We start from the raw sequence: 15,335 nt of genomic DNA, 5'->3' as shown, positions 1-15,335 counted from the left end.
TAAAGAACATCCCTCCATGGCTTCTGCATCAGCTCCTGCTTTCTGACCTGCTTGAGTTCCAGTCCTGCATCCTTTGGTGATCAACAGCAGTATGGAAGTGTAAGCCGAATAAACCCTTTCCTCCCCAACTTGCTTCTTGGTCATGATGTTTGTGAAGGAATAGAAACCCTGACTAAGACATCAGGTATCTTTTCCAGTTGATTCTCCACCTTATTACATTTTAGGACAAAGTCTCTAACTTAAATCTGGAGTTCATGGGTTAGCTAAATGGGCTAGCCAGCAAGTGACATATTTCAATCTCTATTTCTCCAGTGCATAGATTACAGGAACATGCTACTATGCCAGCTTTTCTTTTCACATGGGCACTGGGGATCTGAACTCAGGTGCTTATACTGCATCACAAGCACTTTACTGAGCCACTTCCCCAATCCCTAATATCCTAATTAGAGTAAAAATCCATTCTCCTAAGTCCCCACAATGATACTTGACACTTGCACTAACAAAAAAATTCTCTACTTCACATGGTATATTGTAATTACATTATTTCTAGGCAAATCAAATTAACATAAGGAACTAAAAGAAAAAGAAATCAGCTATCAAGGACATTATTGTAGCTACAAGTGGTAATGTATGCTTATAATCCCAGGATTCAGATGTTAGAGGCACCGGGATTATAAATTTTCAAACAGCCTGGATCACATTAAAGATCCTGTCCCACCCCCACTCCCCTACCCCCAAAAAAAGGAAAAAAGAAAGAAAAGGAGGTTAAAACATCTAGGGAAACTTGACCACAGACTGTATTTTATATTCTACAGCCTTGTTTCAGTGAATCTATATTTGTTTATAAAAATAGGATCATAGTTAATACAGCACAGGGCTGGAGAAATGGCTCAGTGATGAACACTCACTGCTTCTGCAGATGATCAGGTTTGGTTCCCAGCACCCACACAGCAGTTCACAACCTTATATAACTCCAGTCCCAGGTGATCTGATACCTCCTTCTGTCCTCTGGGGCACTAGGTACACATGTAGTGCATATATACAAACATAGGCAAAACACTCCCACTCATTAGGTAAAAATAAATAAACCTAATGTGCCATGAGACATCTTGACAATAAAAAGTATTTGGGAATTTTTATTGTTTGGAGTTACATGGGACACACAAAATAATTAGCTACTGATTTTTAAATCATTTTAAATGACTCTTTCGGGTAGTTTGCATCCAACTCATATTAATTGTAAAAACAAAACAAAATAAAACAAAACTCTCTTTTGAGAGAATTACTGGGGCAAAGGGAATTGCTTAAGGTAATGAGCCATAATGAACATAGTGCATGGCTGATCCCTCAATGTTCCCTTTACCTTAGGTGCATTGAATACAGTTAATGTGGGATATAAAACTGGTTCTATTTCAGGGCTAGCTTCTGATTAGTCTAAAGCATAATTTCAGCAAACTTTTTCTACAAAGGGTCAGACACATTTGCTTTGTGAGTCATATAGTCTCTCATAACTACTCGACTGCTTCTTAAGTGTGAAAACAGCTACAAACAATAAGTAAACAGTAGGTATGCCTCTTTTCCAGTAAAACTCTTATCATAGGTCACAGTTAAGAACAGCTATTGCTCTTGCAAAAGGACCTGAGTTCAATTCATAGCACTCACATTAAGTACCCTGTAACCACAATTAAGAGTATCTGATGTCCTGTTTTCAGATTCTACAGGAACCTGTAAGCAGATGCACACACCTACACACATACACATAAATACAAATAAAATAAGTCTTAAAAACAAACTTCTGGGCTGGTGTGATGGCTCAGTGGGTAAGAGCACCTGACTGCTCTTCCGAAGGTCCGGAGTTCAAATCCCAGCAACCACATGGTGGCTCACAACCATCTGTAACAAGATCTGACGCCCTCTTCTGGAGTGTCTGAAGACAGCTACAGTGTACTTACATATAATAAATAAATAAATCTTTAAAAAAAAAAGAAAAAAAAACAAACTTCTATAAAAGAAAGTGGTAAGCTGGAATAGGCTATTAGACCTAGTTCATAGACCTGAGGTCCACAATGATCATGGAAATCCCATCTCTTTGTCGTTCACAGTGGTCTGGAACTCAAGTTTAAGCCAATTAGTATAGGCAGACTTGATAACAAATTGATGGGACAAATTCAGATTCACTAGCTGGGGAAGTGGTATTATGTCTGAGGAAGCAAACAGCCAAATTACTGTTGGCAGTTTATTGTATACAAGGGGGATCAGCTCTGAGTAAGACTAGCGAGACTGTAGGACAAGGAGAAAACCCAACATTGTGAAACCCTGGAAGCACCAAGTCAACCGCCAACCCTGAAGTCTCAGTGAACAAACACATTTCCTCTTCTATGTAAGTTAGTTTAAACTTCTTATGATGACAGTACAATTCAATATACATCAAACTGTCTCCAAAAAGAACACACAAATTTGTATGTGCATGACAGTAAAAAAAGAATTTTGTGTTTCATTTGATAGACAAAATGTCTTAATAGTTAATCCTTAATTCCCACATTATAATAGTATGTAAAAATGCCAATAAAAAATAAAAAAACCTGTTCTTCCTTTTATCCTTCTGTATCTCACCTTCTTTTCAAGAAGAATTAGCTTAAAAAGGATCAAGACCTGCAGAAAAAGAAAGAAATACTATTTGAAAACAAGAATTCAGATCTATTAATCATTTGCAATTTCTTTTTTCAAATATAATCATATATACACTATTAATTATACTACTTAAGATACATGAGAAACTCTGAACTTGGGAACTGAGAAATTAAGCATTAGCTATGTCCTCTAAGAATGTTAATCACTTAACCTTTGATTGAAATAATCTTTGTTTTGGAAGGAATAGTGTCATCTCTGCTTGAAATTTTTCAAATTTCTGAAGAGGCAGAGATTTGAGGCTAGGGAATGGCTTAGTTGGTAATGTGTGAGAGCCTGGTGTTCGGATTCCCAGCAACATGTAAGTTAGGCATGGTGGTGCACACTTATAATCTCAGCACTGAAAGGTAGAGGCAGGAGAGTCACAAATTCAGGGCAATCCTTAGCTACACAGTGAGTTCAAGGCTAGTTTTGGATACACACATTTACATGGATAGTCAATAAAAGTTTGGTAAATAAGTGACTACGTGTGTGTCTCCTTGGCAACTTATGCTTTAACAATAAGGACCATAATTTCTGACACCAAAACAACAACAAAAGAAAAAGTAATTCATGTAGAAAAATATTCCACTTTCAGGGAACCACCTTTGTTTCTACCCATACTAAGTGAAATTGCAAAGTCTGCAGAATAAAGAATCAAAAGCCAACTCTATTAAGCAAGAGGCACTCCCAGACTTTTTACCACACAAATACTCCTGTCACCTCCAGCCTTGTATAGTTAAGAAGCTGTCTTAGAAGAGCAAAACCACAATTATGCCGCCAGCTGATTGTGATGCTGCCCACTGAGTTCGCAGGAAAAGGAACACAAGCACAGCCTCTCCCATTTCAGTACATCGCAAGTTGAAGGATATCTATCACACCTTGTGTCGAAAATGAAGGACAAGATCTCGAGGAGACAGACCTACAATGTAAAGAGTAGAGCTAAATGTGAAAGAGAATATGTAAATATTCAAACATTTATGTAATTTTTGGTAAAATACATAAATACTCAGAAAGAGTACTGTCTAACAAAATCTTCCCCAAGAATAAAGATGCTTAAAATATTACCTGTCAGACACATTAGCCATGTGGTCACTGAGCACTTAAAGTATGGCTTTTAAATTTTATGAACCATAATGTGATACAGTTATGTCTATACTATTAGTGGATACAGTTTTAGACACTGGGTCTAACAATTCTATTCTACACACACAAACCACATAAATTTAAAAAGCATAAAGCTTATACCATAATGGCAGCCAGTCTTTTAAATGTGAACTCTGGTCACTGCATTACATATACTACTATTTCTGAATCACAATGTTTTCCAATCACATATCTCTGACACCATAGTAAAAGAGAAAACAATTTATAAATACAGTCTCAGAACAGGAATATCTAGCTGACTTTCTAAAACTGCAGTAGTAAACCACAACTTGGCTACTTCACACTGAAATGGAAACTGAGGAAACACAAATCACCATATCATTACAACTCTTTATCACAAAAGAGTATGTATTGACTATGTCAGCTGACAAGGGATGTTTTTGTGCTGTCAATAGTGTACATTAACAACCTCCCCTCTAAGTTGAAGAATCTCAGTCAAGAGCTAAGCAGCACCTGTGCCCATTCTATTGGAATTGAGCTGATAGCATTAATGGAAAGAAGTCTCGTACTATTCTAAAAAGCTGACATTTGCCTCTGCAATACATGTAAATATCACCACCAGTATAAAATAATGAATGAGCCATCTCAGGATGAATGCTGGGTATTTAAGGAAGAAGAAAACTTAAGAACTTACTATTCCATACAAAGATTGTGTGAATATTTATTAGTTGTGTAATATTCAATGGAATACACATATGCTTACAGTTCTGATCAACAGTTACATGCAACTCAGTTTGACAACAGAAAACTTTGAAGATAAAGCTTGACCTGCAAGTTACTTACCAAGATACACCTGTGATCCTTCTAGTGAGGTCCCTCCCAAGGAACTATTCATATGTTCATAGAGCTCCTGTGGAATGCAGACCAAGTTTAGAACTTTACACTGTCACTTTAGCCACTAAACTCCTAGAAATACGATGACCAGAAAAGGACTGTGTAGGCAGTCTTAGTCTAAGTGGTTGTGAGCCATCCAATGTGGATGCTAGGAATCAAACTTGGATCCTCTGTAAGAGCTCTTAAGCACTGAACCATCTCAGGCCCCAGCAAATGGACTTTCATGCAATGTTTATCTTAAACTAGCAGGACTATCTATCCTTCATAGTACTGCCACAACAGCTATTTGACTCATTAAGCTACCATTCACCAAATAAATCAGTATGGAAATTGGTTACCTTTAGAATGGAAATTTGGGAAAAATCTTTCTCTTCAAAATATGCATGTGTAATGAGTTGGAGTTTTGCTTGAAGTAAGCCATAAAGAGGCTAAAGAAAAAGAGAAACCATCATTACGTTGATCATAGTAAACAACAGCAGTAAGCAAATCCCTACAGCTTTTAATCTGAAGATATTAGGGTCGAAAGTTAGTAACTACTAACTGTAGGGCCCATATTCAGAACCAGAAGCTGTGATATCACCTAGTCCCACTCTTTGGCAGCAAGTGAAAGCTATCTTGGAAAGGTTGCTCCATCTTTCAGCCTGCTTAATTAAATGTCCTTAACTTCTTCATACCTCCTCACCAAGCTGCCCCTGTATATCAGAAGGTGCAGTCTATAGCTGTGTTAAGGATTAGGTAAAGCGCCAGGCGTTGGTGGCGCCCGCCCACCTTTAATCCCAGCGCTAGAGAGGCAGAGGCAGATGGATTTCTGAGTTCAAGGCCAGCCTGGTCTACAAAGTGAGTTCCAGGACAGCCAGGGCTACACAAGAAAACCCTGTCTCAAAAAACCAAAAAAAAAAAAAAAAAAAAAAAAAAGGATTAGGTAAAGCACTTAAGAGAGTCTTTGATCTTTGACACATAGCAAGAATGTCAACAGCTACTGCATTTCGCTCTATTGTGGTAACATTTAATTGTGCTTAAGCAGTCTGGTTCTTACACCAAACTGAACACTCATGATTTGATTTAAGATCACATCCTTTCCCATTCTCTGTGGATGGTTGGCAGTACCTTATAGGTCCTCTTTTTGTATATTTGAACAAAGTTACTCCTCAATTCTCATTTTTCCTACCTAAGATAGATCATATACACTCTTTTATTTACATTTGAGACATTTTCTCATTTATTTTTCCCTTTTAGAATGCAAGTAATTAATACTGAACTAGTACCCATCCTGGTGACTATATGACTGTTATCATAAGTACATTTTCATACCCATTCCAATGCACTATGAACAAGTGAACCTTTCTAAGTAAGCTGTTTTTATTCCTTAGTTTTAGATATGACAAAATTGTATTTGTATCCTATTTTTATACTTAGTAGTCTCATATAAAAATTAGATATTGTTACTCTAAAATATGGGTATTTGTAAAATGAGACTAACAAAGGTATCTCAACATTGTTAGGAAAATAAAATGACAATGTTATATAAAATGTCTAGTAAGACTTAATACTAGACACACAGAAAACTCAGTTTCTGTTATCAAATTTGCCCTTTGAAGGGTGACTACTCAGGTAGCCTCTCGGCATGTATCTACTCACATGTGATATTACTCCTAGGTTATGGATAACTGGCATCATGTACAAATTAGCTGGGGAGTATTTTTCAGGCCATCCTTCTAAAAATCTGTGTTACTGTTATAAATTATGATTAGAGTTATTATGATATGGTATGGCATGGTGATGCACACCTTTAATCCTGGTATTCATGAGGCAGAGGTAGAGGCAGGTGGATAGATGTGAGTTCAAGGCTAGCTAGCGGTACAATAATGAGATTCTGTTTGCCCATGCCAAAAAAAAAAAAAAAAAAAGGTATATATTGTTGTAAATTATTGTTTGAAGTTTCTCTCCATCCACTTCTCTATCCCTTTTTCCTCATCTTTCTCCTCCTACTCTTTTTGGCTAGCAATAAAATCCCAAATAAGTCATATCTTTCAAACTTCGATTGACATTATATAAAGATTTTTGTTTGTTTTGAAACAGGGTCTCACTACGTAACTCTGGCTGCTGAAACTCACTACGTAGACCAACCAGGACTTAAACTCACAGAGATCTGCTTGCCTCTGCTTCAAGTACTGAGATTAAAAGTGTGTGCTATCACCCTATAGGTGGAACAACAATATGAACTAACCAGTACCCCCAGAGCTCGTGCATATGTAGCAGTGATGGCCCTATTCGGCCATCACTGGGAAGAAAGGCCCCTTGGTCTTGCAAACTTTATATGCCCCAGTACAGGGGAATGCCAAGGCCAAGAAGTGGGAGTGGGTGGGTAGGGGAGCAGGGATGGGGGAGGGTATAGAGAACTTTCGGGATAACATTTGAAATGTAAATAAAGAAAAAAAATCTAATAAAAAAAGGGGGGAAAAAAAAAGAATGATCGGGGGGGGGGAGTGTGTGCTATCACTTTGTATAGCTATACAAAGACTATTTAAACTATCTGTGGGTAAGGAAATTAGATAGGTACCCAAGAAATAATCAGACAAAACTTACATATATCCTGTAATTGGACCAATAAAATATTTTCAGTTTTGGTTTGGAGCAACTACAGAATGGCTAAGATAGTAATCATAAAATATAGGTAATTAATATAATATACAATTAGACTATTCCTTATAATTTTTTGGGGGGGGGTCACTAAATTTTACTACAGAATTAAGCATTTGATGCATAGGAGTCAATATTTCCTTATCAACAGACATCAAATATTGTAAATTATTCAACTGAGGGCTATGAAAACCAAGAATATCACTGTATACAGTATTTCCTTCCTCGCTCTGACCCTCTCCCCAACTCTTCCACTGTGGTGCTGGGGATCAAAAGTAGGACTTACATATGACAGATTAATACTCTAGTCATGTGTTTCTTTTACAAAATAAAAACAAGCTGAATGTGATCATACACACACGTAATTCTAGAAGTAGAGGCAAAGGGATCAGGAGTTCAAGGTCTTAACTATACGAAGAGTCCTAGGCCAACCTGGGCCATACAGGATCCTGTTTAAAAACAAAATGATGTTAAAATAGGGGCCATGCACTGGCTCCGCTGAGAGATCCCTGATGAGTTTGATCCCTGGAACACAGATAAAGTCAGAGGGCGTGAAGAAACACCACAATGTTGTCCTATGACCTACGCATGTGCACTCCTTTCCCTTCTCTAGAGTACAAATAAAAAAATGACATACATGCTTAAATGTGTAATTGTCAACATGAAGACTATGCACCAAGAAGAAACACAACTCTGAAATTTTGTTTTAGTATAGTTTGACCATGTCATTGGCTTTTCTCAGATATTTTAAAATTTAAAGTACACATTAAGGCTAAATTTCTTCATTGCAATAGTAATGAACTTCTGTATTATCTATAAAATTGGAACAGTTATGAGTTTTTAAAAGTTGTTAAGAGAACAGTTATCCAAAGTCTTAGGAACAAACAAAAATAGATAAATGAAATATAACAGTTGGGTTAAATGTCAACTTGCTAATCTTAGAGTCTTCAGCAGAACAGAAATGAGAGCATATTAATAAGCATTTAACTAATTTTAGCAATTCTCACACATCTCTTACTCAAAGAAAGTTCTGCTTTGAATGTTAATAGGTAAGTAAGTTATAGGTTTCTTACCAGCTTGCTTAAAACACAGACACTTTTCTGAACAGTCTCCCTGGTGATGTCGGCCTGCCTCACTTTTAATGCCTATTATAAACAAACAGTTATGTATTAGAAATACTTTACAGCAACATTTACAAAACAGTTTTCAATAAGAACATAACAAAAATTGTGCATTTGGTTAAAGAATGTCACAGTAAATCTCAGATATGCTAGTTGAGCAAGTACCTGCAAGCCTTGTACTGAATGTCAGAAGCTAGGCCCTGAGTAAAACAGAGAAGGGACAATTCCTACTCTCCCAGAACTTATTGGCTGATGGAAACTGCTTTATGTACAAGTCACATACCAGACCAACCATTTAATGAGAACCAACCAACAAAACTGACTGGATTTAAAAACAAGGTCTGCTATCTTCTAGAAAAACAGACCTGTCAGACATCCAAACACTGAGAGTCACAGGATGGAAATCAACCTACCAAACAAACGGGAGCCTTCAAAAACAAACTAATGTTGCTAGAGTCATAGCTGCCAAAGTAGACTTCAAAACTAGTCAGGAGAGGTAAAGAAGCCCATCGTAAATGTGGTTTTAGGGACTGACACTCAAATTTACTATGGATGTATTTTCTTTTTTTATTAGTAATGCTACCAAAATGATGTAACATTTTGGTTTTGTACATTTCTATACATTTAACTACTACTGAATTTAATTTTTAATGTAATTTTGATGCCTTCCATCTTTCACTAGTTCTCATTATGTAAAGTTTAATATATTCATAAAAAAATGCATGACAACAAATGCTGGTACCTATGTGAAGAAAGAAAAACCCCTAATCACTGCTAGTAAGGGCACAAATTGTTACAGCCATTATAGAAATCAGTATGGAGATTCCTCGAAAGCCTAAAAATTAGTAGCTGGAACAATGGCTCAGCAGTTAGGAATACACACTGCTCTGGCAGAGGACCCCAGTTCTGTTTCCAGAACCCATGTCAGGTGAGTCACAACTACCTATCTCTCCAACTCAATGGGACTGAATACCCTCTTCTTGCCTATGAACACATGTACTATATGAAAGCTAAAGACTGTGATTCCCCAAATGACCAACACCCAAGAACAGGTTGGAGGAGGTTTTTCCTGATGTTGTTCATCATCAACCATCATACCTTGGCTTCAATTTGTCGATAACAAGAGATACCATATACTGTAGCTCCATTTCCATTTCTGGGTGGCAAGTGGAAAAACACAGTATCTAAGAGATACACAGAAAAACGTAAGTAGTGATATTAGTTACTCATTGCTGAACAATCAAATTATAATACAGTCAATAACACAAACATCCAGGAACCATGTGATACTTATTTCTGACATCAGACTTTTTCCCAATCCTTATAGTACATGTCTGCCACAAAACCTAAGAGTGTCAAAGATAACAGATCAAATTGACTATACAATTACAGAAAATATATACAGGGACCGTTCCAGACTAAAGGAAAATCAATCATAAAAACTGATGGCAACATGTGAATTCTTAAATTTTCTGAGTGGACTCAAGAAATTTTGGGAAAAACTAGGCAAATTTGAACATAGTCTGCATATGAGATATTATGAAATTACTGTTAAGCTGTTTAGCTATAATAATACAACTGGATGCTGGGGAATGATTACATTCTTAGAGGGTGCATGTACTTAAATATTTAGAAGTGTCTGTCGTTATTCCAAATGACTTTAGAATAAAAAGTAACAAAACTGACAGTATGTACAAAGAAAACTTGCAAAATAGTCCCTATAATCTTATTTTAATTTTTTCACCAGGTTGAAAGCATCCATAATAAAAAAGTTAGGAAGAAACATTTCTGAGGTTACAAATTCTGTAATAAAACTTATTTAAACTGCATGGTAATATCTGATTTATTTTATAAGGGAAGTATTAAATAATGCACGAGGAAAACAAGTACTCAAATGATGTTTAATCTGGTTTAATCAAGGTAGAATAGTCTTTCATCAGGTGTGACAAAGCATTCCCATATGGTGGGAGAAGAATCAGTGAAACTGTCAGCACATTCTTTTCTGAGGACACAAGCATTCTCATGTAAGTAAGAGTACAGGGCTGCAGCAATGGCTACAGAGCGAAAGAAACAATCTCCACTGTATCCAGGTGAGCATTAGAGGATGGTCTAGTAAGTCTGAAACTAGAGCTTTCCAGACAGCAAATGTAGGCAACTCTTCATTTCTGCCACTGAGTCCAGTCTCAAGCATGATATAATTGAAGGCACACCCCATCAGCAGCTGCCCTACTCTAGCTATACCTAAGAGCCAAGGGTTACTGACCAAGGAAATAGCCCAGTACTCTCAGAAGTTTCTCTTGTGCATGTCTCACCTCCAACACATACACATTTTATAAATAATCACAACAGGTCCAAAGGCTATCATTTATCCAAAGTATTCAAGACTGCTATGAGGAAATTTCCAAAATTGCACTTAGTAATTGGTCTACTATTTAATGACATACCTTCCTGATAGTTATGTGCACCATCTGGCAAGGCAAGGAAAGGCAAGTACTTCCATTCTTCAGGTAAAGTGTGGCTGTCATGTCCATCTCCTGGAATTAGTGGTGGGTAAGAGAATTCAACCTAAAATGGAAAAGAATGTTAGCCCAACAGTGATCAAAAAAAAGGGTCTTACACTGACGAACTGTAATGCTCTTAAACCCTGAATGATGCTATTGAAGATTATCAACAAACTCAAGCACAGAAGTGGAGAAAGATGGGAAGGTTTATAGACTATTCCCAACTGATTTAAAGGGTCTAGTTGTAACTCAAAGTTTAAATAGAGTTTAAATAGAGTTGAGTATGTTTAAATAGAGTTTAAGTGCTAAACATACTCAAGAATTCTGTAAGTGAAATTAAGGCTATATCAGGATGAATTGGGTTCACAGTGTCTGTAACAGTTTCTTTGGGAAAATGTGGTCCAGACTTTAAATAGCCAATTTTGGAAACACAATTCATCCATAAATTGTAGACTGTTGGCAGTTTTAGAATTCTTGTTTCCTGCTGGTAAAATTACTACCATTAGAACCTGTACTTAAAAATTAGATGAATTTGCTAATCAATTTAAAAACAGTTAACCTCCTTTCTACATGGACACTCACAATTTTAATAGCTACACAGTACTACTACTTATTTGTTTAGTCAATCTTCTTGTTATATTTGGAGGTTTTTAATAGTTTTATAAACTAGTTGTTATTCAAATGGGCATAATAAAAATACTACTGGTTCCTTCAACAAAGATGCTAAAACCCTTGAAACTTCCCGAGTCATAAATTATTTGTAATCAGCCCCAATATATACTAGCTTATACTTAAGCTATCTTTAGAATGAGGGGTAGTCACCAGGAAGTCCATACATTGATTAGAAAGATGGAGCTTTCAAGCTTGTCTTTTGACCCTAGGAGAGTCTGGAGATTGAATACAATCAGCAAATAGCCAATGTGTTAATTAATCATGCCCATGTAATGAAATTTAAATCCCTTACCAGTGGGGTTCAGAGAGCTCCTGAGTTGCTAAATACATGAAGATGCTCCCAATTTCTCCTTCATAGCCTGCTTTATAGAGCATTCTCTTCATTTGTCTATCCTTGAGCTGAGGGTTGTGGGAACCTTTAAATTTGGGGTTAAATTGAACAGTAGTACAGGGACCTTGGTACCTGTAACTGGCTTTGTATTAAAGTCTTATGGATTCAAGCCCTTAAATTATGGGGTTTAATGTTAACTCTGGGTAGTTAATAATAGGTCTGAAGAGTAGGTAAGAATCTGAGCTCAAACACACACAATAAGCTTCCAGAGATTAAGAAACATTTATCCTGATATTATCCACTACTAAGTAATTCATGCTAAAATCTAAGTAAAACTTGAGGATCAAAAAACATGGTGCTGCGTTATGTCCCCCAAAAGGATAAAGTTAAAACCAAGAAAATTTCGAGTATCTTTCTTTAAATAACCAATTCATGTGGGCAGATCTACCCTGATTCCAATTATTTTACATATTTATTATGAAGTGGTAACAGGAGGAAAGAAGACAATGACTGACTTATAAAAAGTGGAAGTAATAATGATGCTCTAAATAACAATGAATAATTTTTTCTTCCATATTTTATGTGTACAGGTGTTTTGCCTTCATCAGAATAGCATGTGGGTGCCTTTTTCTAGTGGTTACCAAAGAAACAGGATGTAGGGTCCAAAGCTGAGCAAGAAGCAGGGATCCATCCTCACTAGCCTCCAACCCTGTTAATTCCTATTTAGGTACCTAACTGGAAACATCACAACTGCCACTTAGAGTTTAAAATAATACATGAAAAGGTAAACGTTATGTTGAGGCCCATTAAGGAAAAGCTACTGTGTCTGGGTCAAAATAATGGAATCTTAATCATGCCTTTTGTCTTAGGAGGAGACATGGCATTCTGATATGCTCCAAAGATTAGAACATTACATACTATTCTCTCTTCAGAATTAATCCTGAGCCAGTAAAATAGCACAGTGCGTAATGGTACTTGTGGTCAATCCTGAAAACTTAAAATTCAATCCCTGCAGTCGTTGTAGTAGGAGGGAAGTGTCTCCCCCACTGGTCTTCTTCTTCTTTTTTTTTTTTTTTTGGTTTTTCGAGACAGGATTTCTCTGTGTAGCCCTAGCTGTCCTGGAACTCACTTTGTAGACCAGGCTGGTCTCCAACTCAGAAATGTGCCCCGCCCCACTGGTCTTCTAACTTTCACTGTGTGCCTTCTCTGTCAATGACCTGACCAGAAGACTGCTCCTTAGGAAAGCTGCTTCTCCTGAAGCCATTATGGAGATGGGGAAAATGATCCTCTGAATGAGATCATGTACTCATCTCCCAGAAGCCCCACTCCCGAAAAGCTGCTTATAGCTTTTCCATTAAGCAGTACTACTAAGTCTGCCAACATTTCCTTTTCTATCTTTCTATTTCTTCCTTGGATATAATCCAAAACACTAAGGACACATGCTCATGCCTTTTTACTTTCTATGAAGACTCCTCCACCTCCACTTATAGATAGCTGTTTACTGACTTCCAGGGCTGAATCCTCCTGGTTTATTGGACTCTAATTTGAAAGGCATGACTTTCAGGGCCTATGAAATGGCTCAGAGGGTTAAAGTCATCATGTCTGGAGTTTCCTTTCCAGAACTCCCACAATGCAAAGAGAGAACTATTTCCAATTTGTTTCCTTTAAAATTTGCCTGAAATTAGACTATTTGACATGAAATTATGTATATATTTCTACAGTAAGTTTGCTAGTTACAGATCCCAGATTTTTACTCGTTCCAGTATATAAAGTATAACTGTCAGATTGCTATTTTTAAAAAAACCCTATGATTTATTTTTGAGACAGCATCTCCTACGTAGTCTTGGCTGGCTGGAACTTGTAGATCAGACTGGCCTTGAAATCAGAGCTCGGCTTGCCTCAGCCTCCTAAGTGCTGGAAGTTATATGCCACCATGCCCAGCTCTTTTGTTCTTTTAATGTCATGCATGAGTATTGTATCTACATAATTTCCACCTTCTCTGTCCACTCCAACTCCTTCCATGTCCTTCCCTCTCAGGATTTTGTCTTTATTGTTGTTAGACACACACACACACACACACACAAATGTTCATATAAATATAACCTGCTGAATCTATTTACTGCTGCTAGTGTGTGTTTTGGTCTGAGCACTTGAAATGATTAACCCATCAGGGGCTTATCCCTGGAGACGTCTTTCTCTCTAAGCATCCATGAATTGGTTGTGGCTCTTCATAGTAAAAGAAAAGTAAAACTTCCATGCCCATACAAAATAAAATTAAAATGTAGTTAAAAAAAAAAAGTGATGACTTCTTTTCTTTCTCTTCTCTGTCTCCCCACCCTGGCGGATGCCAAATTTATAACTTGTTGATTCTGATATGTGTGTGTGTGTTAGTTTCTTTTTGTTTGTTTGTTTTTGTTTTTTGAGACCTGGTTTCTCTGTGTAGTCTTGCTGAAACTGCTCTGTAGACCAGGCTGCCCTAGAACAACTCTGTCTCCTGAGTGCTGGGACTAAAGGTGTCACTACCACTATCTGGCTCGTGGTTTTGTTTTTGTTTGTTTTATCAAATGACCCTTAAACTTCTTTCTGTGTAAGTTTCTAAATTGTTAGGAAATCCCAGTTTCCCTGGTAAAGTTTCAACTGTCTTGTAATTCTGCTTTTTCTTCCCAAGAAATACAGAGTGGGGCTAGAGAGATAGCTCAGAGATTAGAGTATTTGTTGCTCTTGCAAAGAGTTGTTTCAATTTCTAACATGTACTTTGAGGAGCTCACACTACCTGCAACTACAATTCCAGAAAATATAACACCCTCTTCTGGATTCCACAGGCACATGCCTACATATGGTGAAGATATATACACTCAGGCACACACACATACACACAAAACAAACAAACAAACAAACAAACAAATCTTAGAGGTAAAAAAAGAAAAGAAAAGAGTTTAGATCTGAGATCCAGGCCAGCTTGGTCTACAGACTAAGTTCCAGGACACCAAGGGCTACACAGAGAAACTCTGTCTCAAAAAACAAACAAAACAAAAGAAAGAGAGTCATGGGGAGAGAGTCCTAAGATCCCACACACCTTTGAGGAACTATTAGCAGTTATAGTTGCTAGGGGATGGGAACGGATCATTTTCCTTAGTGGTGTAGTCATTAAGCTGCCCAAGTTCCAGTGACTAATTTCCCCATCCATGTTTGTACACAACAACAATAACAACTAAAACAAAGAAACATGAAAATAGAAGAAGACTTGTTGAGAAGAAAAAGTTCAGTAGGAGTGGAGGGCATGAAAAAGAGTAATAAGAGAAGAAAATGACCCAAAGACTTTGCATACTTGTATGATACTGTGAAACATAATAAAGAAAGAAAGAAAAAAAGAAATAGTTTGGTAAAAAAAAAAAAAAAAAA

General features: G+C 37.0%; 1 protein-coding gene across 1 annotated transcript in view; it reads right to left on the bottom strand.

Annotated features, from left to right (window-relative positions):
- Nucleotides 1-15,335, bottom strand: part of Avl9 (AVL9 cell migration associated) — a 43,942-nt gene that overhangs the window by 24,919 nt on the left and 3,688 nt on the right. The window contains exons 2-8 of the mRNA XM_021190513.2: nt 10,874-10,994; nt 9,528-9,613; nt 8,382-8,453; nt 5,007-5,096; nt 4,618-4,684; nt 3,549-3,589; nt 2,614-2,652 (exon numbers count right to left, since the gene is read on the bottom strand). Of these exons, the coding sequence (XP_021046172.1) occupies nt 2,614-2,652; nt 3,549-3,589; nt 4,618-4,684; nt 5,007-5,096; nt 8,382-8,453; nt 9,528-9,613; nt 10,874-10,994 (516 nt within the window). The remainder of the gene's footprint in view (nt 1-2,613; nt 2,653-3,548; nt 3,590-4,617; nt 4,685-5,006; nt 5,097-8,381; nt 8,454-9,527; nt 9,614-10,873; nt 10,995-15,335) is intronic.

This window comes from Mus pahari, chromosome 2 (assembly GCF_900095145.1).
Source record: "Mus pahari chromosome 2, PAHARI_EIJ_v1.1, whole genome shotgun sequence".
Classification (NCBI taxonomy): Eukaryota; Metazoa; Chordata; class Mammalia; order Rodentia; family Muridae; genus Mus; species Mus pahari.
This window is presented reverse-complemented; position numbering and strand designations above follow the sequence as displayed.